This window comes from Ornithodoros turicata, chromosome 5, assembly GCF_037126465.1.
Source record: "Ornithodoros turicata isolate Travis chromosome 5, ASM3712646v1, whole genome shotgun sequence".
NCBI classification, from domain to species: domain Eukaryota; kingdom Metazoa; phylum Arthropoda; class Arachnida; order Ixodida; family Argasidae; genus Ornithodoros; species Ornithodoros turicata.
In genome coordinates this window covers 21,878,134-21,904,775 of record NC_088205.1, presented here as the reverse complement: position 1 = coordinate 21,904,775, position 26,642 = coordinate 21,878,134, and the positions used below count along the sequence as shown (strand labels likewise).

Below are 26,642 nucleotides of genomic sequence, written 5' to 3'. Positions count from 1 at the left end.
GCGAACGTATACGAAGTTAGATTGAACTGAAAATGAAAATAGTGTCCTGCCGTATAGCGACGAAACTTGGGTGTCTTGTGGGCAGAAAGGCTACTAGATAACTTAGTATGTGTATTGCAGTAGTTGAACATTATTTCAGTTAGCTTTACAAATTTGCTTCCTTTTAGTCAATCGTGCATATCATATCATGAGACATGCCGTCATTGACAACACTGTCCAATTTTGGCGGCTCTAATAGTCCGGAATTTAAAATATTTGACACGAGAAGTGCTGGATAATTGTCGATTCATTTCTCAAAGAAAAATATCTTCCATGCCACGTGGAACCAACATTTTGTAGCGTGTAGCGAATGCAAAGCTCACCTGATCACCTTGACAACCTGGTCTGGAATAGTCTACGTAGCGGCATATGTGTACAATAAAATGCCAGGAACTGAAGAGGCTCGGTATGTTATACACTTAGCAATGTATTCTTACAGAACCTAATAAGAGAACTGGAAGCCAAGTTGACCAAGTTAAAAGACATCGAAGGGGAACGCAATCGCGTCAGGTCCAATCTGAATGAAAGGGATGCCATCATCGCCGAACTCAAGAAATCAGAGCAGTCTTTCCGAGACGACAAGGAGAAGCTACGTAAAAGAGTGAGCACATTTGCTGCATCTTATAATAATACCGTGATCGACCAAAAAAACTTTTGATTGGTAACCCTATACACGGCCATGGCCGAAAGTAGTGCGATCACAGTGACCACTTTCGATCTCAGAGCTTAATTTTGCTCAGCGATGTCTACGAGAGACAACTTTTTTTTTTCAACAATTTTTTCGACATCTTGCTTAATGTTATAGAACGAAGAGCTGATGCGACGCATAGCAGAACTGGAGCGTTCCGAGCGAACACTTCGAGCGCTCACCATGGTCAAGACCGATTCTCAAGAACTGAAAGCCCGCCTGGAGCATTCGGGCCACGTCCACAAGGCTGAGCAGGCAGCACTACGAGCAGACTACGAAAGTCGCGTCAACTATATGACTAGCGAGGCCCAGGCTCTGCAGTCGCAGATCACGTCTATTGCACGAGAACGGGATCAATTGAGGGATAAATTGGAAGAGACGCTCAAGAACACGTCACTTAGAAGGGAAAGGTACAGGGGAAAGGAAGCGGTAAGCTGAATTCTACCAAAAGGATGTGCGGCTGGTCTTCTGGCAGTTCATATAAATGCAGACGACATGGCGTTTTCTGTATACGTAATTACTGTACTAGAGCAACGAGGTCAAAATCATTACTTCGCTTTGTGACAAAAGAGCTGCCGTAACGTCGCTTCATGAATCTTGCCTATGCTGAAAATGTTACTCTGATGCAACCAGTACATAATCACTTTTTTTTTTCTGATGTAGCTCGAGTCCATACAGACGAAAGCTCAACAACTTCAGCTACAAGTAGATGACCTGAAAAACCAATTGGAAGAATCGTTAACCGATAACCGAAAACTGCTGATCCAGCTGGAAGCAGACAGGGGCTCCGCGGAAATCCAGCTGTCGAATCTCAAGTCGAAACTCAACCAGGTTTGTCGTCACAACAAAGTAAGCTTTCACACTGTTGGGTTTGTTCTTGCAGTACGAGGAAAAAAATATCTTGGACGCAAGTCGAGGGACTGCGAAGGCGTACGCGAAGACGCGTTTGGAACTGGCTTGGGAGAAAGAAAGGAATGACCTGCAGAGGGTCTTAGGAGAATCTCAAACAACTATCAAGGACTTACGGGAGAAGCTGATCGCAACTGAGAACGAACGAGATGCCGAACGCGAGGCGCTTAACAGAAATATTCAGGAGCTAAGGAAAAGGTTGGACCAAGACGATGTTTGTAGGGATGTTATTGAGGTAGGTGTCTCAAGCTAATTTATGTTCTTGAATCTCGCTTTCGCTGCCTGTATTTGCAACAGAAAATATGGCTGTGCTTCCCTTGTGTCCTTTCTGGTTTGTGTATTTTCCCCAGTGGCGTAGCCACGGGGGGGGGGGGGGGGTGCGAGCCCCCCCTACCTGCCACGGACCGACCCACGGAATTCGTGCAAATCCGAGGAGAAAATAATATATATATATGGGGGGGGGGGGACAGTGTGACAATCGCGAAAGTTCTTACAGTTCATGGCGTCTAAGCAGCACTCTTGAATGGTTTTCAAAGTTTGTGCTTTTCAAAATCCTTCCAATCTCGTGACACCACCTCATTGGAGAGGATAGCCTATACATGTAATCGTATTGTGCACGTCCAAATCAATTATTTTCGTTCTGTTTTTATTTAAACCGCATTTTGCGGCGTGCACGAGTATGTGTATGTTGTCGCGCCCAGGATCAGCGGTGGGGGGGGGGGGGGGAGTAGTGCGAGTTTTCGTATCGAGCCCCCCCCCCTACCTTGGAGGTCTGGCTACGCCACTGATTTTCCCCATATTGACCAACACAACATTACGCAAGCAAAGGCGCACCTCCGAGGGAATGATACCAGAGGTAGCCCCACCGCATACCTTTGCGATCGTTTTCAAACTATTTTAAGCTTGAACAAAGAAGAAAGCACTACAAGCTGCAAGAGTCATTGTCGACGAGGTTGTCCTCGAGGTGACTAATTGCTCGTCGACAATGGACCATTTCCATGTACTCGTCGCTCCTGGCGGCGAGAGACGATATGATGAGAAGACGATGAAGCAATGATGACATACTGACGCCACGTGGGCGTAGCTGGCATTTTTCGAGGATATAGCGATATAACATTTGTATATAGCCTGCTGCTGTGGAAGCACACAACACGTGATACACTCCAAAAGACCACACGGAAACTTGTTAAGGGTTGTTACAATACATTAATAAGTATATTATTATTTATTAAACAAACATTATTATTATATTATTTAGACATCTTCAGGACGACCAGAAAGACGTTTTCAAGACTCGGGAAAGCATGACCGGGAAAGTGTCAACTTATCCCGGGATAGAAGGCGTTATGTAGATCAGAGTGAAGACGTCTCCTAGATGAAAATGTGGTCGTGGCTAGACCTTTCCTCGACGTTTACAAAACGTTTTGTGCTTCTAGGGATGTAATTTTAAAACATAATACTGGCTTGCTTCGCGTAATATACTGATACAGACAGAAAAAATGCGCTAACAAAAAGCATGCCTAAAGAGGTGATACGTGTTGTAGAAGAACCGTCTTGCTATAATATCAAGCTCGAGTGAGAGCCACCCGACGGAAACATGCTTATTGTGCAACTACCAAACAGAAGAGAACATAAGCGCGAGAGCGCGTGAACACCGAGTCCGAAACCACAGCGCCTGACAAGGTACAAACTTGCACTTCGTCGTCAACAAATATAGGACACAACAATATGAAACCGCAACTAGAGATGTTCTTAATTAAAACACACACACGTTCAGTTAGGTAATTCTGAATTTAACGACTGGGGACGTCGTCCACGAGACCTATATTGAAAAACAGCTATTTTCACTTCGAGTGGCGAGACGATTCTAACGTTACTGCTGTGATTTCTCAGCACGTACATAAAACTTGAGCGTGATGTGAGATAAACGGGCCTCTTCAAGGATCTCGAGACAGCGTGCGAAGTACGCTCTTGACACGTCTTGATTGCCATATTAAATTATGCTTGCAATGCAACACGTCGTGTTACCTTACCGTTGCAGTTGCAAACAGAACTGGAAGAAAAGAAAGACGCGTACGAAAGGCTGAAAACACAACACGACCGTCTACGGCGCGAAAGGGATCGCCTTGACCGAGAGAGGGAGTCTTGGAAGCAGAGGGTGGCCACCACTATGGACGTCCAGGCTCTTGTTGGGGACATCACGGACGACATGAAAAGGTTAACGGATCTTGTAAAATTAGAAGGCATCTTTGCTGAGGACCAAAGCAAGGCACAGGCGAGACCACTGCGAACCGGATCAACGCCCAAGGATGACCTGATGAACATTCTAAACAAGGTGAGTGCACGCAAATTCCGATCCGTAGAAGAACACCACATGAATAGCGAAAAACAAATGTTCTCGTTTTATTTTTTAACTATCCGAGTTCGACGAACCAAGTGCATAAACTGAAGCGCACGATATCCTATCTTGCGGAAACAAAAAGGCGGGCAGGTGACGTAAAGTCAGTGAGCGTCGGTGGTGGGGACTCACGCTCGCTTTTCTTCATCTACCATCCTTGCATCATTCCCCGGGAGAAAGGGTGTGAAATTTTGCTTTTGTTCTAATTGTCGGTTCAGTGTCCGACGATATGCAAAACTTCTAGTGCCATCTGTTGTGTACACTACGAGAGCCTGCGGTAATCACGGGAAATATGTTCTTTCGCATGTGACGTTCCTGTCGTACAGTTTCATTTCGTATGTATGTGAATTTGACGTGACATTACAAGAAATATTTAGTTGTTTTGTACACTGTTTCTTATCTGTCTTCATTAAAAATTGCTGCAGTACAATTGCCACACAATAAGACTGTCGGTGATCGTTACCGTTATATGGTATCGTGTTCCCTCTTTGATACGTTCAGTATGCTGATTCGGGGCAGTCTCTTGGGACATAGTCAATACGTTCGTGGCGGCCTGTGGACGACGACGCGCCACCACTGCAGCGCGCCATGGCACAAGCCAGTCAGTTCAACGTCCTGGAGTGTGAAGTTACCGATTGAGAAACGCGTCCGGGACATTCCATCATCGCCTATCAGGACTCATGTAGAGGAACAACGTCTCCTCTACATTTGGTGACCCGGATACCGAACATCTTTCTCGATGAACAATTCGGCCCTTCACAATCTCAAATCTTGTAAGACCAAGCTACGAGCCGCGCCGGAAGCTATCGCTAGAGGAACGGTGCCTGTTCCTCCAACGCTCCACAGTAAACCAACGACCAACAATTTCACGGCGCCGCTCCCGCCTCGCATGACTCGCAACACACCACGGTCACCTTCACACCGTCACGCCGCCTCATGCTTTGCGACGATTCTCCTCGGCCATCCACCAGCGGTACCTCACGGAGCCTCACGCTGGGGTACTGGTCGCGGTACGCCGACGTGCACTACAGGCTGCACTGCACTAGGAACTGTCGACTGCACTAGGCGTATCCTACGCGGGCGGTCAAGGAACACAGCCCGCGCAACATTCTCGCCTGGCCTTCCCCATCGGCGCGTACTCATAATGCGCAAGCCAGTAGCCAATCACCCACTGGCAGACAGGGGCACCGGGACCACTGTTGCACCGGGCAGAGCTACCCATGTCACGTACCGGTCACGGTACTGTCGCACGCTCACCTAACACCATCGCTCCGCTCCGCCCTTCGCTGGAACTCGTCCGGCTGACAGCGCACATGTCCATCCCATACTGTTGCCGCTGCATCCACTTGATGCCAAGCCGTGTGCCCAGCCGTACCTCATCCACGTGTCGTCCTCATTATACTCTTCATGGTGTCGGCGCGAACCTCAATGCACCCCTCTGCGTCTGAGGGGAGGAGTGATGTGGCGCTCCGTGAGCGATGACGATGACGACGTGCCGCTACTGCAGCTGTTACAGATTAAGTACGCAGCAGATAACGATAAGCCAAGGATAAGTCCACACTCTATCTCGTGATGGCTAGGAATTTCCTGAGCTCCACGCTCGCCATTGCGCCAAACTTGCGCCAAAAAAAAAAAAAAAAAGGAAATTGGTGCAATTGGGTAATTTCCCTTTCAAACCTCGGTTATCCAGTTGTGTTTTTGTCACCCATTTGACTAAAGTCATCTAAAACCAATTGTCCCTCCCATTACAAATAACTGACAAGCTCAGGCTTACCCAATTTACCCTGTAGTGTCTTTGCCCATTTGCGTTCCGACTGTGAACAAACGACAGCGCTAGACCGCAGCCATCCAACAGCCACCGTTATTCTGTTCCGAAGCTACACACTCGGAAACCATATACGCATCAATTAGTATAAAGCGTGTGCATTTGTTACTTTCCTTCTCGCCTGTCTGCTGCTGCGGCAATTCTATCCAACAACACTACAGGTCCCACGCTAATAGCCAAGTAAATCCAAATGGTTCAAATGGACCTATTGGTATCTCCAAAGCGAACCAACTGGAAAGACGTATGTCTGACGTGAAGGACTACAGTTAGTTCGAACAGAGAATATAACACGAACACAGAGGAGGAGAGTTTTCATTTTCCCGGGGGGGGGGATATGTTTATTAAGAAAAAAAAAAAAAAGAAAGGTAAGCCAGATGGATGTCGGCTTGTTATTCGAATAAAAAAGTGAAAAGGGGAAGACAAAAAAAGGCAAAGAAAAGAAGAACGCGAAAGAAAACAAAAAGAAGGAAAGAAAAGGAAAATGAAGAACACAAAACTAAAGCTGAAGAATCACACACTCTGGCGGGATCCTATGATGTACGCAGAACTGGTATAGAAATAAGAGGAAGGAAGAACAGAAAGAAGAAAAAAAACAGAGAGAACGTAAACAGTGAACATGTGCACAACTGAAGGCATTACGCCTTTGAAAACGGAGTGCAAAAGGAACAAAATGCATTGAACCCTCGGTGTTTGACCCGAAATGCGCGCAATATATGAATATGGTCAATGAAATGGAGCAGCGGGAGTTGAACCCGCTCCCAACGGATATGCGTTCCGAAGATCCTACCGTTACACCTCACTGGCAGCTGCTGGTACCTTTTCGACTGCTTCGTTTCATTGATCTGATTGCTTTGGGCGAAATTCAGGCTGTTGTGTCATCCTCTGTGTTTCTTCGCCTCACCTTCTACTGTGATAATGAGTATGGTGGGCGGGTACATATTTTACAAATTGCAAGATGCATTTTTGAGGTTGGTGCCTCTTCGCTCTTTTGACCCGGGCGCGCCGGGACCCAAAGGTTGGTGTCAGTCTCTTAGCGGGACTTCACGGGGACCCCCCTAGTTCGCATTCCGGCGGGGGGAAGGGGGGCTTGCCCCCCCCGCCGGAGTCGGCGCCTATGCACGAACATATATGCAGAAGATAACAATTAACGTTTGGACTGGACTTGTTTACTAGAATTGTTCAGAACAATGTAGTTTACATGGACACTTTGGACATTTAAAAAAGAGCAAAATGGGTTTTTATTAAAAAGCTATCAGAGCTACATACCTTCTTCGAACGTGGGTTATACGGTAAGGTGCCATACGGTGCCACGGTGCCGACGGCGCCAGCCAAAGGCCAGAGCGGTCTGCGGCAAGTGCTCTGAGGCATTTCAACGTAGACAGCACTTTATTTATTGCGCTGGTATGTTTCAACAAAGTTTTCATTGCAAATGTGTGAACGTTGGTGCTACGGAGTATGAATTTTTGATGCGTGATGGTTCCAGCTCCTACAGATGTGACAATTGTGCTCGTCAGCGCGCTGCAACGGTACTAAGCCTAAGGCCTGACAGCGAGCATAACAAAGGCCAAGCTGAGGACGAATGAGGACTATGTGCTAACTGTCTCCGAACCAACTGTTTCTGAGATGAACGACACACACGATGTTATCTTGACGCTGTTGAAGAAGGTTGACATTTTGATCCGTGAAATGAAGATTCTAAAAGCTGAATATTATGCTCTGTGGTCAGACTTACGACGGCAGGAGTGTAGTTCACCCCAGCACCTCAGAGGCACAATGATGTCATCGGCAAGGGCTGCCTGTCATCCCGAGCACGTTTGTTGAAGCTGTGGTCGACGGCGCGAAGCACAAGAGGCCCGATCTGCCGCAGTTCAGTCAGAGTCCAGCAGCGCGAGTGCTTCTGGCGAACACCCCTTTCCATTGCAAGCGTTTCCTCAGTTCATCCGCAAATGTCCGCAGACAATGATGGCTTCACCTTGGTTAAGAAAAAAAACGTAAGCCTGCGATGAAATCTGGTACTGCCAAACGTGCCAACACCCGTGGCTTGTTTGTGACGCGCAGAAAGCAGTGAAGCAGATGTGATATCTGTTGTGAAGCCGGAGTGGGTGCTAATCCTGATACCACATTGACCTGCAGGAAGCTGAAGTCAAGGTACCCGAAGTACTCGTCGTTTTGTGTTAAATACGATAGCATTCCTTTAACACTCCTGAGCCTCGGTGAAGCGTGGCGTCAGTGGAGAGGGGACCTTTTATTCTCGCGATGCGCTATCTCCCCCTCGTTCGTTTCTTTATCGCGGCACCGGTTCAGTGGGGAGTCTCTGAAGGACTACGAGAGATTAGGGAGTTTCAGTACATTGGGTGGTGTTCACGATAACAGATCCGAAAACACGATATGACAATCACCCTCTTTCTTTGGAGCGAGTATCAATAAGCTTGGATTTCATAACTTCTTTTATGGTATCGATCGTTTTCGTAGAATTCTTCCGATGCACTAAAACTTCCTCTTACCAGAAGGTCGTTACGATAACGGCCCCGAAAACATGATAAGCCAATCACCTGATTCTTTTGTAGCGGCTAACATCACGTTGCTGATCTTGAGCGTGAGAGATTCCAGCTCGCCTTTTCGCGCGTCCGATGTGCAAAGCTCCGTAATGTGTGTTTCTTTGTGATTGCGTGTTAGCGCCACGCCATGGGTGTGAGCGGCGTACAGATGTGGACAGATGGAAATAGGACAGCAGGAAGTAGTGGGGCACAGAGGGTTGGTGCGGGCCCTCGACCGATTTCTGAGGGAACTATGCCAATATTCGTCCGAAAATTCTGCTGGTGACTACTGGTAATCACTTACTTTACAACTCTGCCAATTGGAAACAGAATTTCCAGTCTACAGGCCAATTGGAACTGGAGTTCCCAATCAGAACAAGAACATTTTAAGATTAGGAATGCGGAGTCCAATCAGAACGATCGATTGGTCCCATAATGCCCATTTGAATGACAAGTTAGACTGGGGAAACCAAATGGATTTTCCAGTTGGTTTCTAGACTACCAATTGGACAGTCCAATTGGAACTGAGTGACCCAATAGGCAAACCAGTTGGGTCCCACTCGTACCAATTAGAAATTCCAGTTGGACCAGTTCCTTCTCTTTTCAAGTGGGTGGGACATTTCTTCATCACTGCTGAGGACTCATCTAGCGGAACACCATCTCCTCCACACGTTATCAACTGAGAACAAAATTATTTCGTACAGGTCAACGTGAAACCGAATCATCGCAGTTTACGCGAGCTTGCCTTCTTCAGGTATCTTCACGTTGACGTTTTCGAGTCGAGCTCCAATGCGGTTCCGGTATATTGGAGTAGAACTACAACTCTCTTCATTGCAACCAACTGCAAGAAAAAAAAGAACACAAAAATAATAATAAATAAACCTTATGCTGATACACATCCGTAGAGTGAATAACATGCGGGGCTCGCCGAAGACAGCTCAGCTCTGGAGAACGTATCTTCACCGCGCGCCTTCGCACTGCTTCCTTAGATTTATTCAAGTCGTTTATTAAATTTGAGCTGAGCTGCAATTCTCTTCACTGGAACCAACTTAAAAGGTACCTTACGTTGATACACATCCGTACAGAGAATAACATGCAAGGATCGTCGAAGTCCGGAGAACATAACTTAACCGCGCGGTTTCGCACTGCTTCCTTAGATTCATTCAAGTCGTTTATTGAATTTGAGCAGAGCAGCAATTCTTTTCACTGCAACCGGCTTAAAAGGAACCTTACGCTGATACACATCCGTACAGAGAATAACATGCAAGGATCGTCGAAGTCCGGAGAACATAACTTAACCGCGCGGTTTCACACTGCTTCCTTAGATTCATTCAAGTCGTTTATTGAATTTGAGCAGAGCTGCAATTCTATTCACTGCAACCGGCTTAAAAGGAACCTTACGCTGATACACATCCGTACAGAGAATAACATGCAAGGATCGTCGAAGTCCGGAGAACATAACTTAACCGCGCGGTTTCGCACTGCTTCCTTAGATTCATTCAAGTCGTTTATTAAATTTGAGCAGAGCTGCAATTCTATTCACTGCAACCAACTTAAAAGGAACCTTACGCGGATACACATCCGTACAGAGAATAACATGCAAGGATCGTCGAAGTCCGGAGAACATAACTTAACCGCGCGGTTTCGCACTGCTTCCTTAGATTCATTGAAGTCGTTAATTAAATTTGAGCAGAGCTGCAATTCTATTCACTGCAACCGGCTTAAAAGGAACCTTACGCTGATACACATCCGTACAGATAATAACATGCAAGGATCGTCGAAGTCCGGAGAACATAACTTAACCGCGCGGTTTCGCACTGCTTCCTTAGATTCATTCAAGTCGTTTATTAAATTTGAGAAGAGCTGCAATTCTATTCACTGCAACCAACTGAAAAGGAACCTTACGCTGATACATATCCGTACTGAGAATAACATGCAAGGATCGTCGAAGTCCGGAGAACATAACTTAACCGCGCGGTTTCGCACTGCTTCCTTAGATTCATTCAAGTCGTTTATTAAATTTGAGCAGAGCTGCAATTCTATTCACTGCAACCAACTTAAAAGGAACCTTACGCGGATACACATCCGTACAGAGAATAACATGCAAGGATCGTCGAAGTCCGGAGAACATAACTTAACCGCGCGGTTTCGCACTGCTTCCTTAGATTCATTGAAGTCGTTAATTAAATTTGAGCAGAGCTGCAATTCTATTCACTGCAACCGGCTTAAAAGGAACCTTACGCTGATACACATCCGTACAGATAATAACATGCAAGGATCGTCGAAGTCCGGAGAACATAACTTAACCGCACGCTTTCGCACTGCTTCCTTAGATTCATTCAAGTCGTTTATTAAATTTGAGAAGAGCTGCAATTCTATTCACTGCAACCAACTTAAAAGGAACCTTACGCTGATACATATCCGTACAGAGAATAACATGCAAGGATCGTCGAAGTCCGGAGAACATAACTTAACCGCGCGGTTTCGCACTGCTTCCTTAGATTCATTGAAGTCGTTAATTAAATTTGAGCAGAGCTGCAATTCTATTCACTGCAACCGGCTTAAAAGGAACCTTACGCTGATACACATCCGTACAGATAATAACATGCAAGGATCGTCGAAGTCCGGAGAACATAACTTAACCGCGCGGTTTCGCACTGCTTCCTTAGATTCATTCAAGTCGTTTATTAAATTTGAGAAGAGCTGCAATTCTATTCACTGCAACCAACTTAAAAGGAACCTTACGCTGATACATATCCGTACAGAGAATAACATGCAAGGATCGTCGAAGTCCGGAGAACATAACTTAACCGCGCGGTTTCGCACTGCTTCCTTAGATTCATTCAAGTCGTTTATTAAATTTGAGCAGAGCTGCAATTCTATTCACTGCAACCAACTTAAAAGGAACCTTACGCGGATACACATCCGTACAGAGAATAACATGCAAGGATCGTCGAAGTCCGGAGAACATAACTTAACCGCGCGGTTTCGCACTGCTTCCTTAGATTCATTGAAGTCGTTAATTAAATTTGAGCAGAGCTGCAATTCTATTCACTGCAACCGGCTTAAAAGGAACCTTACGCTGATACACATCCGTACAGATAATAACATGCAAGGATCGTCGAAGTCCGGAGAACATAACTTAACCGCGCGGTTTCGCACTGCTTCCTTAGATTCATTCAAGTCGTTTATTAAATTTGAGCAGAGCTGCAATTCTATTCACTGCAACCAACTTAAAAGGAACCTTACGCTGATACACATCCGTACAGAGAATAACATGCAAGGATCGTCGAAGTCCGGAGAACATAACTTAACCGCGCGGTTTCGCACTGCTTCCTTAGATTCATTCAAGTCGTTTATTAAATTTGAGCAGAGCTGCAATTCTATTCACTGCAACCAACTTAAAAGGAACCTTACGCTGATACACATCCGTACAGAGAATAACATGCAAGGATCGTCAAAGTCCGGAAAACATAACTTAACCTCGCGGTTTCGCTCTGCAACCTTAGATTTATTGAAGTCGTTTATTAAATTTGAGCAGAGCTGCAATTCTCTTCACTGGAACCAACTTAAAAGGAACCTTACGCTGATACACGTCCGTACAGAGAATAACATGTAGGGATCGTCAAAGTCCGGAGAACGAACTGCAGTTCTATTCACTGCGACGAACTTGAAAAGAAACCTTGATGTTACGGTCGCTTATTTTCTTAGAGGTCCTACACTCTTAAAAATGAGGGGGGGGGGGGGGGTCGAGGTAGCTTGCCGTTGTTGGGCGCACTCAAGTGGGCATCGTCACGACTATAGCCAAAAAAAAGGAAAAGAAGGTGGGAGAAAGGGGAGTTGAGGACTTCAAAGTGATGTAGAAGCAGGATGACCGGTACTGAAAATGAACTTCACCACATAGCACGCTCCTAGCCAACCATCACCCCGAATGACAACGTTCTCGCCCTCGATTTGTTGAAAACGGGAGGAGGAGCCTATTTTGTGCCGTGCATAATGGACACAAAATAGGCTCCTCCTCCCATTTTCAACAAATCAGGGGCGAGAACGTTGCATTCGGGATGATGGTTGGCTAGGAGCGTGCTGTGTGATGAAGTTCATTTTTAAGAGACGGCAAGCCCTATCACCACCACCACCACCACCATCATTTTTAAGAGTGTACATTATGTAGTCTAATGTCAATGCGTCCCGCAACTCGGTTTCAGTTTGAGGCTCGTGATTCATATTATTAGAGAATGTATTTAAAAAGAGAAATTAGTAGTCTCTATAGGAGGAGAGCAGCGGATATTCTACTACTATGTAACCAATTTGTGATGGATGACTGATAGACATTTCCCTACTTAAGTGCATGCTGTTACTCGACAAGTGTTTCCCGCAGGTGATTGCCATCGGTGGAACTTTCACACTCTCCTCCTTTCTTCCTCCTTTTTTCTCATCATCATCATCTTTCGTTGAATATCCGTTGATTCTACCATGGTATCATTAGCATAAGTGAATGGTAATATTTTGCACTCTTCGAATCGGTTTTGAATGCTTGCAGAGCCGTGCTTTCAACAACGTACGTTATCGCACGTTGCTTTGTTCGGTTCACCTTTAGACTGGAGCCGATCCAAGATTCTTGGCCTCGCAGACTTTGCATTTTGGCTGCTGTCTGCTGGCCAAGCTTTTCTTACCCTTTCCTTCACTGCAGGAACAAAGGAGAAGCAAATATATGTCAGACTCTGCCACTGCGAGACATTCTAGTGACCGCAAAAGTACAAAGAAGAAATTCGGGGTTAAATGTTTCGTTTAATAATTATTGATTGATTGAAAAGGGTAAAATATGGAAATGTGACGCAGTTGGGACAGCAGACGTAAAAGAGAAGAGAAAGTAGAAAAGCAAAAGAAGTGCAAGAGACATAAAAAAAGAAAAAGGAGCCGATTAATCAATGAGTCCCGTTAATGAGACAGTAATTCGAAAGTCCGTAGATCAGATACAGCAATGCCCTCAATGCACGCTGCACAATGTACCCTGCCCTTAGACATCATCCCAGACACACAGATACTTCAGAGGGTGCCGAGCAAGTCACATGATTTCAAAAATAATTTTTCTGCCTACAGGTTGCCCATCAAGCAGAGGCTCTTAAGGCTGCATGTCAGCCACTGAGAGAAGATGACCTTATCAGGAGGACAACATCATTTCGGAGGTGAATAGAGAGAGAGAGAGAGAGTCTTCATTGATATTCTTTTTTAAGATATATACAGTGGGACTGCAAGGTAGTCCTGTAATGTAGTCCCGACATACAAAACAATGCAACATAAAATAAGTGGCCTGAGGGAGCAAAATATCATGTGTTCAGATTGTCAACTGAAATTGAAATATGAACTATTTGTCGTGTATTTTGTACCTGTACTGCGCACCAAGACAGAATTCGCGCAGCTCACTTTTAAACTGTTTTAACTGCCTTATAAAGTGGAGATCTAATTGCAAATCATTCCAAAGCCTGAGTCTCGGCACACAGAGGGACGACACGAACACACGAAAAAAAGAAAGAAAACATTCATTCAGGGAAATCATTCCATGTTTTAATTCCAAAGTGGGGATCGTGAGCATCGTGTAATTAGTCCTTGAGATGGGAAGACATAACATAAATTCATCCCTTCAGGGCATATGATGAAAAATATTTTTTGACATGCATGTCAGTAATCTCTAGTGCACCGTTGAGTAAATATTAGGCATACTTTGAATTTTACGAGTGTATAAATGTCAAAAATTCAGTTTTAAACGCGAACGTTATGCTATCAGATGTGGCAGTAAAAACAATCCAATACGTACAGCCTTCTTTTGCAATAGATATATTGGTCGTAATCAGACATGTACAAAATACCCAAAATGCATTTAAGATAAGATAATAAATACTAACGTTAGAATGTAATTAAGATAGAGTATAAATACATGAAAATTAATGTAATTAAGATAGAGTATAAATACATGAAAATTAATGTAATTAAGATAGAGTATAAATACATGAAAATTAATGTAATTAAGATAGAGTACAAAATACTTCGAAAAGTATTTGAAATACAATTAAGATACTCGAGTACTTATCGCAAATAAGGCAATCTTGCGTTTTAAGTGTACACTTTATTTACATTTTATTTGCAAAAGGGTTCTTATAGGCGACCAGACAGCCCCTCGCCACGGAACTAAAAGGCGACAAGCTGAACGGAATGGACGCGAAATGGTTTTGCTTGAACGCAAAAAGTCACCGGTCACTAGTCAACGCGGCATGTCGCCGCTGTGTGACATGAATCACCTAAACCCCGCGCACTACGCAAGCCGCCGCTGTGTGATAGGAGTCATCTAAAAAGTCCCAAAAGATGACAAAAGAGATACCGCACACATAACTCCACTAAGTATATGGGACGCAGAACAAAGCAAACTTCTAGCAGGTCCCTGCTCGGCGACGTCAGAATTCGGCGTCCCGGCATCAAGCCACACATAATAGAACCCTCACTCGCCAAGGATTAGTACAAGATCCCAAGAGGGCAAGATCTCTAAATGGAGACTTCCAAGGAGGGCCAATGCCCGGGTCATGTCCAAGGGACTCAGGAAGTTTCCACTGAACAAGCAAGATAATGGAAAGACGAGACCCAGAAAGTTTGAGAGGGAGATCTAAAATATGTAATTAGAGTACTGAGTAGAAAATAAAATGTATTTTAAATAGAGTACAAATACACAAAACAAAAAGTATTGAGTAGAGTACCAAAATACCGCAAATTGTATTTAAAATACAGTATTTTAAATACAGTACTCCAAATACGTACAAGTCTGGTCATAACGTCGTTGAAAAATTCAGTGGGGATTGTTCCGGTCTATACTTGACTTCCGGGTATCCACTTCCGGTCTAAACCCGACTTCCGGTCGTCCACTTCCGGTCTAAGCTGACTTCCTGTTGTCCACTTCCCGTCTATACTTAACTTCCGGTATTCAACTTCCGGTCCAACTCGACTTCCGGTCGTCCACCTCCGGTCTATAATTGACTTCCGGTTCGACACTTCCAATTACTATAGTAAGTACATTTAATTTAATTAGCCTCAATTACTCTTTATTACATTGAATTACTCCTTAATTACCGAAGGTAACCGTAGGTTACCTGAGGTAGTCTTGATCAGGGTGTCGGAGCGAACCGAAAACCGAAAAAAACCGCTATTTTGGTGCGAACCGGAACGGAATCGAAACCGTATACATTTTTTTTCGCTCAGGAGGGAAACCGAAAAATATATTTAACGGTTTTCGGTCCAAGAAAAACTTCGCCGGTTTCGACTACAGGTAGGCGAATGAGACGTCGTGTGCTCTGAAGTCATGTCATGGATACTATACGAGGGTCACGGTTACGGTGGAATGTATGTCGGTATAGTATGACCATTAGGCTCCCTTTGTAATGGTTTATCGTTCGCGCACGCACACAGACTTCGAGGTACATGTGACTCTCTAGCAATGTGCCGTAGTGTTCGTTCTAATTTGATCCCCCAACACTCTCCTCAACTAAACAGCGACCCAAGGGGGCTGCATAACAGCTTCTTTATCGGTAATGTCGCGCAACGCGTCCCTTGTTTGAGAGCAAGAGCAGCTAAGTTGAATACATTTACGTATACGCGAGGGCAAGCCCGTGAAAAGTGGCAACTCTTTTATGGACAAGACACGAAGAAAATAAAACGGAGCCTTGCTTGCTAGCTAGACAGTAGCAACAGACATTCGGATGGGACGCACTCGCTCCAACCCAGCAAGAAAGTACTTTACGTATGACATCACGACAAACAAGTCAGTTTGTAGCATGCGCTTCAAGAAATGAGAAAGCCCATTTGAACAGACAGTAACCTACAGAAACCACGAGCTACCAATTTCACAGATGCCTATTAATATTAAATACCATGTATGCTGAATAAGCGGGTTTACATTTTGTAACATATATTTTTTTGTGGGGATGAATATTCCCAGCAGAAGCGGAACCGGTTAAAAACCGGTATGAACCGTTATTTTTTTGCTCCGGAGCACAACCGGTACCGGATCGTTTATGATGTAACCGGAACGAAAACCGGAACGAAAAACGTTTCGGTTCGACACCCTGGTCTTGATTAGTGATCATTTAATTCCCTTTGATTACGTTTACTTGCTTTAATTACTCTCAGTTTAACTTTAATTGACGTCAATTAGATTCAATTACCTCTGGTAACATGCGGTTACCTTCGGTAAACTTTAATTTCATTTAATCTTTCTCTTAATTACATATATCTGACATTCATTACCTTTGAACTCAAGTTCCTGGCTTTAATTACCTTTAATTACCCCTACCTCTTACTCTTAATTACCTTCAACTACTTCAATTTCATATCATTGATCTTCATTTACATTTACCTTCTTATCTCCCATTTATATCTCCATTACACCTCTGCTTCGGTGAGGCTTCACCATCTCATACACACACACATACATACAGCTTTTTCCACTTTCACACTCCAAATGCTAACGCATTCATCGGTTAACCCGTATGTTTCAATCGCGTAAGTCGTATGAGAAGCGGCTAGTGCATTATAAACTGTTGAATGGGGAAGAAGTGGAAGCTTATATGCAGGATCATCCTTATTAGAGCAATATGACCGTGCCACAGCACATGCTCATCAGAGGAAGCACGTGATGGTAATCGTTTTTGCGATAAGATAACCTGAAACTGCTTGTATTACTCTTTTAATCAGGTCGAAATATTACAAAATTCTGTTTCGATGTTAGCAACAAGCTCGTTACAGGATAACCAAATGAGCGTTTTCCGAGAGTGTCATTTGTTTTAGCAAACAGAGTCAACGGAACTTGCTTCTATAAATATGTTTCTGTCATCAGCATAGAATATACTGATACCGCAATGGAGCTTATGTACTCTGGAAAGTCATCGACATATATTAAAAACACAAATGGCCTTAAGGTGGATGGATGTGATGCGCCTAATGATATTAAGGATTTGCGGAATTAGCATTCAGTCCATCGAGACATACTGTATTCTCTTAGTGAGGGAGATTCTGAAAAGTCGTAATGGAGTGCTTCGTATTCCGTATGTTTCGAGTTTCACAAGTAGTGTGTGATAGTTTATGAGGTGAAATGCTTTGATAAGGTCCATGAAAATTCCCATTGTCAAGAGCTTAGAATCAATGTTGCGTTTGATTTTTTTCTGTTAAAGTGATCAAAGCAGTAGAAGTGGATTTTCCCTTCCGTAAGCGAAATTGAGAATAAGTTAACAGGTTCTGATCTGTGAAGAATTTCTCTGGACGCGTAATTATTAATCTCTTCAAAACCTTGCCTAATGCGGGAAGGACTGCTGTACGTTTGTGTTTGTTGACCATCTTCCTTTTTTTGTGCCGGCGTTATGTTGGCGATTTTTAACTGGCTGGGGTAGTCTCCTTCTAGAAACATATCAGTAACTAAATCAGCGAGTGGACTAGGTATCTGTGGAGCGATGCGTTTTAATAAATAGGAAGATTATCTATTTTTATTAGTATATATCTTATAGCAGCAATTATCTTAGCAATATCTTATTTGACATGAAGACTTGAGGCTTCATGACAAAACGTTTATGCCACTTATCGTCCAATTACTTTACAACCAATTAGCGCTGATCAGAGCTAATTAGTTGTAATTAAAACAAAAAAAAATACTTTACTCGTTTGTTGCCATCGTAACGCACTTGTTGCGGTCTCGTGGGCGAACAACTAAACTATGCAGCAAATAATCAAAATTAGTTGACCTCACCTATTGCAAGAGCAGGGCGTGGCTAAGTATGTCCCCATAAGACCGCAATGCGTAGTGCCAAGCAACTGTTTATTACAGGGTGATTCACGTAAGGCTGACCAGAATATTATTAAATTGGCGATTTGTTTTTCTTTCGGAAAAGTCGTTGGATATATCTATTCCCGATGGGGCCGACTCCAAGGTGGTGGTGTAGCAGTAAATAACGCAGCCGTTAATTAACTTTCATAATTAATCTTCATAATTAGTGAAAATAGAATGACCGCGCAATTGCAAACTTGTAGAGCACAACCCTGAGGAGTCTAGGCCGCTAGAATAGAAACTGCACAGCGCTTTTCTGTGTACTAGTAAAAAATATGCGAAAATACACTATTTTCGAGCGTTGCGCGAGTTCTCCGGCCGCTTTTCTCTATCTATCTCTCACTGTCACCCTTTCTCAACTGACATCAGGCTGTTCCTCAAAGCATGGGGCACCCCGGTTTCCTAGCGTCCAGGTCAGTACCGCAAGCCTATCGAGCAGCGGAATGAGTGGTTTTATTTTTGTCATCTTCGTGGTCTCTGGAAGTTACGGATTGGCAATTTTATCGCGTGACATTTATGTAATGAAATCGCGAACTGGGTGTTGAGCAGATCAAACCAGATAATGGCAGGAACAAAATCAAAGCCGTCGTTTTGGTGAGGCTAATGAGAACGTAGGAGAAATGGTATCACTATTCCCCCTCACACTCACTCCTGGCGATAAAGCGGGATGTCCCACGCTTTGAGGAACAGCCTAATGTCAGTTGCGAAAGGGTGACACCAAGATGGGGAGAGGAGAAAGTGGCCGCAAAACCCGCGCAGCGCTGCAGTTTCCATTCTTGCGTGGTAGACTCCTCGGGGTTGTGCTCTACAAGTTTGCAATCATGCAATTTTCACGTATTTTCACTAATTGTGAAGATTAATTATGAAAATTAATTAAATGCTGCACTAATTACCGATACGCCACCACCTTTGAGTAGGCCCCATCGGCAATAGATATATTCAACGACTTTTGCGAAAGAAAAGTAAATCGCGAATTTAATAAGATGTGATGTGATGGGATAGAAAAAGAAAAAATGGGGATTAATAAGATTCTGGTCAGTTTACGTTGTAGGTGTTGCAAGCTCAGTCGTTTTATCTGATCAGAAGGCACGTCAAGTACAACGGTTGTCGATTGTAGCCTTCAAAGCCGCGGTTGTACAGAAGCGATGGAATCCCGTAGCTCTTTTTCAACACAACATTCTTCGATCAGCGAACACGTCCGGGACCTATTGCAAGAGCAGAAAGAGGATAAGCATTGTTGGTGTTGTTGTTGTTGTTATTGCCCCACAAGACAGCCTATACAATACAAAGCTATATGTTAAAATACCACAGTGGTTTTACCTCTCGTCGTCCGGGCATATACAGGGTGTTTCACCTAACGTGATAAAAAATTCTACCTGGCGATGTACTCGCCGTACACTCTTAGAAATGAACTTCACCGCATAGCACGCTCCTAGCCAACCATGATCTCGAGTGATATCGTTATCTGCCCTGATTTGTTGAAAACAGGAGGCGTACGCCTTTTTTGTGACACTTATGCTGTTCATAATTGTCACAAAAAAGGCGTACGCCTCCCGTTTTCAGCAAATCAGGGCAGATAACGATAACATTCGAGATCGTGGTTGGCTAGGGGCGTGCTGTGCGGTGAAGTCATTTTTAAGAGTGTAAGATCGTGGGACTTTCGGCAATTACCTTCTGGAAATTTTTGCCACCATTGAGGAAGGCTTTGGACAATTTTTAATTGCGGGAAATTTATTTTTTCAATTGAACTTTGAAAATAGCCAAGCTAACCTCACCTTCTTTTACAGAAATATGAAGTCTTCCAACGGATAACCACAGACCCAACAAAACTATGCACAGTATCACAACAGAAATAGTCGAAAAAAAAAAACAGTGAAAATTATGCTTTAGTCCCGCCTGACTGATTTTCGCAAAGACACGCGCCTCAATTTTCGTTGGGTCTGTGGTTATCCGTGGATGACTTTACATTTCTGTAAAAACATAAAAAATAAATAAATAAAGTGCTGTTCGCTTGGCAATTTTCAAAGTTCAATTGAAAACAATAAATTCCCTCAATTAGAAATTGTCAAAAGCCTTCTTAAATGGTGGCAAAATTTTCTAAAAGGTAATTGCCGAAAGTCCCACCATCCTCCGGCGAATACGTCGCCAGTTAGAATTTTTTATCACCTTATGTGAAACACCCTGTATACGTGGTAACGTCAGGGTATACGTGACGATAAAATGTTTCCTTCATATTAATATAATGCATTTGCAAGTCCGAAATTACCAGCATGAATGTATACAATCTTTTACGCATTTCTTTTGTCTATTCGTATTTACATGTTCTCACCCGTCCTTCAAGTTTTGAACAATAAAAGTCAACACGTCGAGAAGTATAGCTGTAAAATTTCAAAATAGAAACGGTTTGACAAAACTTTACTACATGGTATCTGAAAAAAATGCAGGCTGGTGGCCTGAGCGTTGACGCATGAAAGCATACTCTGTGAGCAAAAATACTTATTTGTTTACGCAGAGCCATATCCCATTCAGACATGGCCAACCAGTCTCCCCTGATACGGGCGCCACCACGAACAAGGTCTTCCATCCATCGAAAGACGCTCTCCTTAGGGCAGGGCATGTCAGGTGCGGACATGAAGATCTGGGCGTCGGGGGAGAGTCTCTCTGGAACTCCATCAGGTTCGCAGACCAGCCTACGAGGCAGGTCAACAACCACGGGGTACGAATCTGACAGCTCTGCCGTCTCGGAGCCTCCGGCGCACTGGAGATATGGTGGCTTCACATCTCTCGTACGTGTACTTGTAATCAGTCAATGTGAAATTCTCATTAAATATTTTCTTGCAGAGCCGCGACACTGACAACGAATCGAGCAATCCCGGCAGTTTAGAAGAGTTTCCAACTCAAGGGAAACAAAAGAAAACACTAAAGGATAGGCTAAAGGTTCTCAAGAGGTCTTCGTCTGATGTCAGACAGGACAGTAGTAAGCGATTTCTTATTCCTCGACAGCAAAGATCGGCTAACATTGCCATTAAAGGAGCATGGAAGTGACATTTAACATGGCTGTCCACCAGGGGTCACCATGCAAAATATTTTCGCTTTGGGCGTATTGTCACTGCGCAATAAAATTTACAAAAGACAGTCGGAGAAAGCAGTCGAGGAGGAGAGACACGCCTTTTCTTTTTCTTTTTTTTTTTTTTTTCTTATTCTCGGCTCACGGGCCGCTTATACATGCTTGAGCTTTGCCGTTGGACGTCACTGGTCACGTGCCGCAGCCCGTGATACGTCACGACGTCTTCTCGTTCGCCGATGCGCTCTTTGAATGTGGAGAGTTTTTTTTTTTTTTTTTTTTTTTTAAGGTATGCGGAACAGAGCCTTGCGCGTGCTCTGTAGGTTACCTGCGCTCATCGTTCTTTCGCAGGAGCTCATTTTCTTCGTTGCACAAGACGCCGCAGCGAAAAGCAAAAAAAAAAAAAAAAAATTTATATATATATATATATATTTTGGAGGTCACTTCCATGCTCCTGTTCATGCCATGTTCAAAATGCCTTGTGTCGCCGAAACATGCTAGTAAAACGTTCATGAAAACTTTTTTTTTTTCGTCATGCGGTTGCTTTTGCTCGTAGTTGTTGTTATCCCTCACCAAGTGTGTTCTTTCTAAGAAGTGTGTTGTACATAAATGTTCGAACTCTTTGTTACATACGGTCTAAACAAGAAAAAGACAAACGGAAGCACTGTTCCTAAAACGTAAGGACATTTATGCACTGCATTTTCATTGGTCGTCATGACTTTTTTGCAGCGAAAGAAGAAAAGACACTGAAATCCAGGCTTTCGAAAGCGTTCCGAAGCAAAGAAAAGATTGATGCGCCCGAGCAAAGACCGAGAGTGACGGAGACGCAAGCCAGCAAGGAACAGGTAAACAGAATGCATTGTACAGAGGCTTTCCCTTAAAGCACCCATGATGTCTCACATGTACAGTCAACCCTCACGAAAGGCAACACTTTCTTCGAAATGCTTCACAAATCGAGGAATCTGTAAATCTAGGCTTTGAATGAACTGAAGAAATCAAGCGCTCCTACGTATGTCAGCTCCCATCAATGTGCCCATGCTGCGGAGTGTGGAGAGTCGGGCAAGTTGGCCGGAGTTGATAATCACAGGGAGCAAGCAAAAACGCGGACAGTCAAATACACAAGCCCAAACTAGCAACTAACAAACGAAAGAAAATTAGGGAAGGGTAGCGGGAAAGCCATGGGGGAAAGCGAAGGTACTCAGGGAGACGAATCACAAGCCACCGGGAGAGCCGACAGAAGATGGCACCGCTGGCGTGCCTGGTCGTGTCTGGTCTGGCCTGTATAGACAAGTCATTGAAATTTGACAGACCACATCCATCCATGTGTTGCTTTAGGGAATCTGGGCTGGGTCAAACTTTGATGCCGGATTCACAGGTCGTTGTGGACGGGCCAAGGCCATCTTCTGAAACCGCCAAGGAACGGCGGCCAACCGCGTGAAAATGTTATTCCTTATGCAGATGGCAAGGCGGAATCACTTCTTCAGAAATCTATGGGCGATTTTCGTTCGCACAAGACACGTGAACGCTCTAAACGATCATCATCAGATTGCTACTGGCGTTTTTTCTTAGCTTTTCTCTAGTCAATGACGTATTTTTAGAGGACAAGGTTGAGCCGTTGATTTTTAATAAATTAAAGTTTAGTGCGTCTCGAACATGTGCTGCCATCTCGATAGAGCGTCGAACACTAAAATATTTGCAACTTCGGGCTCAATACAAATCAACGGATAGTCCTGGAATTCTATAAAATGTGTCATTGACAAGGGTAATACAAGGAGAACACGCCAGTACTTCTGTTTTGACTATATTTCACGCCTTTCTGAGCGCTGTGAGAACAAACTTTCTCTAGTGTCTTGCGAAGAAGTGATTCCCTTTGAAGAAGGTACTTACGATCTTCGGCATCGACATAGTTTTCAAGAACAAAAGACACGCTTTTTCGCCCCCCCCCCCCCCCCCCAGTGTTCGAAGAAGTGACAGTGATCATGCATAAGCATATATAAGCATCTTGCATATATAGTATATATATATATGTTTACAATTTGATCGTGCGCTCCCAGCCGAGGACAGCTGTTTAGCTCTACTTGGAGCTCGTCAGCCCGCCGTATATATATATATATATATATATATATATATATATGCGAGTATATAGTTGGTGAATGGGGTTCGAACGACCGTGAATATATGTACCTGAAATGAAAAATCAAACACACACTCTTAAAAATGAGGGGGGGGGGGGGGGTGTCGAGGTAGCTTGCCGTTGTTGCCGTTATGAACAGCATAAGTGTCACAGAAATGGCGTACGCCCCCCGTTTTCGACAAATCAGGGCAGATAACCATATCATTCGAGATAATGGTTGGCTAGGAGCGTGCTATGAGGTGAAGTTCATTTTTAAGAGTGCAGACTACGAAGGTACGGGAAGTAAGAAAAAAAAAAGGATAATTTATTTACCTTTAAGATACTTGGAATGCTAAAAGGGTTGTATACGTTACGGCGGAGGCTCCGCCTTCGTCAGGACAAAAATATGTCAGTGATACACAGAGCTTATAAAGGCTCGCATAGTGACGTCATCGGGAAAAGGAAAACCCCACCACCTGGCGGTTGTCAATGGGTCACGTTCGAGAATGTTGACTCGTCAGGTTCAAGTGTGATGTCATCGTCCTTGGGGGAGTGGCTTTGTCCTATGATCCTACCTAATTATCATCCTACCTAATCTACAAATTCCAATCGACCATTAACGAAGACCCCGGCATGCTATCAACAATAAGAAGTCTAACCTCCTAGATTAGGCACTTTTTCCAATTCCTTTTCAGCCGCATGGGTGGCACAACCTGGACAAAGCCACTCCCCCAAGGACGATGACATCACACTTGAACCTGACAAGTCGACATTCTCGAACGTGACCCATTGACAACCGCCAGGTAGCGGGGTTTTCCCTTTCCCGATGACGTCACTATGCGAGCCTTTATAAGCTCTGTGTATCATTGACATGTTTTTGTCCTGACGAAGGCGGAGCCTCCGCCGTAACGCAGACAACCCTTTTAGCATTCCAAGTATCTTAAAGGTAAATAAATTATCCCCTTTCTTTTCTTACTTCCCGTACCTTCGTAGTCTGTGTTTCATTTTTCATTTCAGCTATATACGAGTATATACATATGTGTGCAGAAGTATAAAAGTTCAGAAGGCCACGAAGTAAATACAGTTATGAAGGAATGGAAGGCAAACAACGAAGGGTAGGGGAAGCAAAAAAGGGGTGATTTATTACAATTTAATCTATTTGAAATGTGTCCAGGGGTATGGAGTCAAATGGGCAACGTTGCGGCGGAAGCTCCGCCTTCGTCAGGACTTAGAGATTAGAAGGGTGTCTTGAAGCTACACATGTACAAAAGCTTCAAGACACTCTTCTAATCTCTTAGTTCTGACGAAGACGGTGCTTCCGCCGCAGCGTTGACCATACCCCTAGATACCTTTCTAATAGTTTAAATTAAATCACCCCTTTGTTCTTTGTTCTCCTACCCCCCCCCCCCCCCTTCGTTGTTTGCCTTTCATTCCTTCATAACTATATGTATATGTGTGTGTTTGTAAGGGCTCAAACGTCGCCATGCCAGTAATGGACAGCTGTTTCGGCCTTATTGGGCCATCGTCAGCAGTACGCAGGCAATCAACGTTTGAGCGGATGGCGTCAGAAGGTCATGTAGCACGTGGTTCCTCCCGTCAGGGTGTGCTAACACACCACTGAAAGCCCAGTGCAAAGCCAGTGAAGTATATATAAGGGAAAAAATTAGCCGGAGCTCTTTGGCTGCACGTATAGCATATGTTTCTAAGTGCTCAACCGTCGCCATGCCAGTACTGGACAGCTGTTTCGGCGTTATTGGGCCATCGTCAGTAGTACGCAGGCAGGCAACGTTTGAGCGGATGGCGTCAGAAGGTCACGTACCACGTGATTCCTCCCGTCAGGATGTGCTAACACATCACTGAAAGCCCAGTGCAAAGCCAGTGAAGTGGAGTGATACCACACCCTGACTGGAGGAATCATGTGTTACGTGACCTTCTGACGCCATCCGCTCAAACGTTGCCTGCCTGCGTACTGCTGACGATGGCCCAATAAGGCCGAAACAGCTGTCCAGTACTGGCATGGCGATGTTTGAGCACTTACAAACATATGCTATGCGTGCAGCCAAAGAGCTCCGGCAAATTTTCCCCCTGTTATATATATATATTTGTTTGTTTATCCAAATTTCCTAAATTGTTGTTACCGGTCCCCAAAGCATCGGCCAGTTCTGTGATTATTTGCTGCGACATTGGGTCCCCTAGCAGGTTCTGAAGTGAATTTATTTACACATTTCAGTATAGTCAAAATGATCGCAACTACTAGTTGTATTATATTGCCATGTACCAGCATGGGCGTATATTTTCGTTGTCTTTTATTTGTGAAATCCGCTATCTTCAAACGCTTGTGGTCGGGTAACATTGGTGGTCGTCACCGTCTCGCAGCGGGGTGCACCGACGTGTTCCGTCGTTTACGATGTTTTGATGGTGAGGCAAAACACACACACACACTTCCGAGCTGGGAGTTGCGTTCACGCTGAGTCACGTGGTCAATGCAATCCAAGAAAGGAGATGGCATTCCTAAAATTTGCACTTTCGGTGGAATTCGCCCGCCGTCAAACCAGTGATAACGATTGCTGAACCACGAAATGTCTGCTAAAATTATTTAATGTCCACTTTCTGTTGCAGTCAGATAACTTGGCAGCCAAAAGCAAGAAGTCTCTTCTGGGTCGTCTTGCTTCGAAACCCCCAGTTAGCAAAACCACAGATCCAAGGAAAACTCTCGACAGGAAGGAGTCATTTAACGAAACTCGTGTATGAAGAAAGAGAAGAAGAAGAAGAAAGATACGTGTTGATATTTCGTGTCATACACCGTTACCAATCGTCATTCCTTTAGTGATATGTCCTTTTTGTAGAATAACCGTTGACGCGTCAACAAAACTTGGGTGCTGTGTTCTTAGAAGCAGTGCAATATACAATGTTTTGGTTCAAGTGACGCACACGATTGCATTATTATTACTGGGAATTTTTCGGATTTTCCTTCTAAGTTAATCCTGGAGATGATTCTCCGTGATTACTAGAGAGTGGATGTTCAGGCATATGCCTTTTCTTTGGGAGTCGTAGAGATGATGCCTTTTGATGTTCTAAGCACAAATCAGGTCGAAGGGGCCCTAAGGTTAATGCCCAGTCTTTTTACCTTTTTTTCGACTAGTGCCTTTTTTAAATATAGGCTCAGACAAGTGCCTAAATGGGCGCTTTAGTTGCTGGTTCGTGTTTACT

General features: G+C 44.2%; 1 protein-coding gene across 2 annotated transcripts in view; it reads left to right on the top strand.

The window, feature by feature from the left end:
* The window catches only part of LOC135394203 (trichohyalin-like), a 39,626-nt gene extending 13,272 nt beyond the window's left edge, over positions 1-26,354 (top strand). Inside the window, exons 9-18 of one of the 2 annotated variants that reach the window (XM_064624814.1) lie at positions 479-640; positions 845-1,156; positions 1,391-1,558; positions 1,611-1,871; positions 3,678-3,971; positions 13,497-13,582; positions 20,768-21,041; positions 21,097-21,232; positions 22,049-22,164; positions 26,052-26,354. In XM_064624814.1, the coding sequence (XP_064480884.1) occupies positions 479-640; positions 845-1,156; positions 1,391-1,558; positions 1,611-1,871; positions 3,678-3,971; positions 13,497-13,582; positions 20,768-21,041; positions 21,097-21,232; positions 22,049-22,164; positions 26,052-26,183 (1,941 nt within the window). In that variant the 3' untranslated portion in view covers positions 26,184-26,354. Of the gene's footprint in view, positions 1-478; positions 641-844; positions 1,157-1,390; positions 1,559-1,610; positions 1,872-3,677; positions 3,972-13,496; positions 13,583-20,767; positions 21,042-21,096; positions 21,233-22,048; positions 22,165-26,051 lie in introns of those variants that run through there. The other variant, XR_010422782.1, reaches the window with a different exon arrangement.
* Positions 26,355-26,642: the final 288 nt, after the last annotated feature.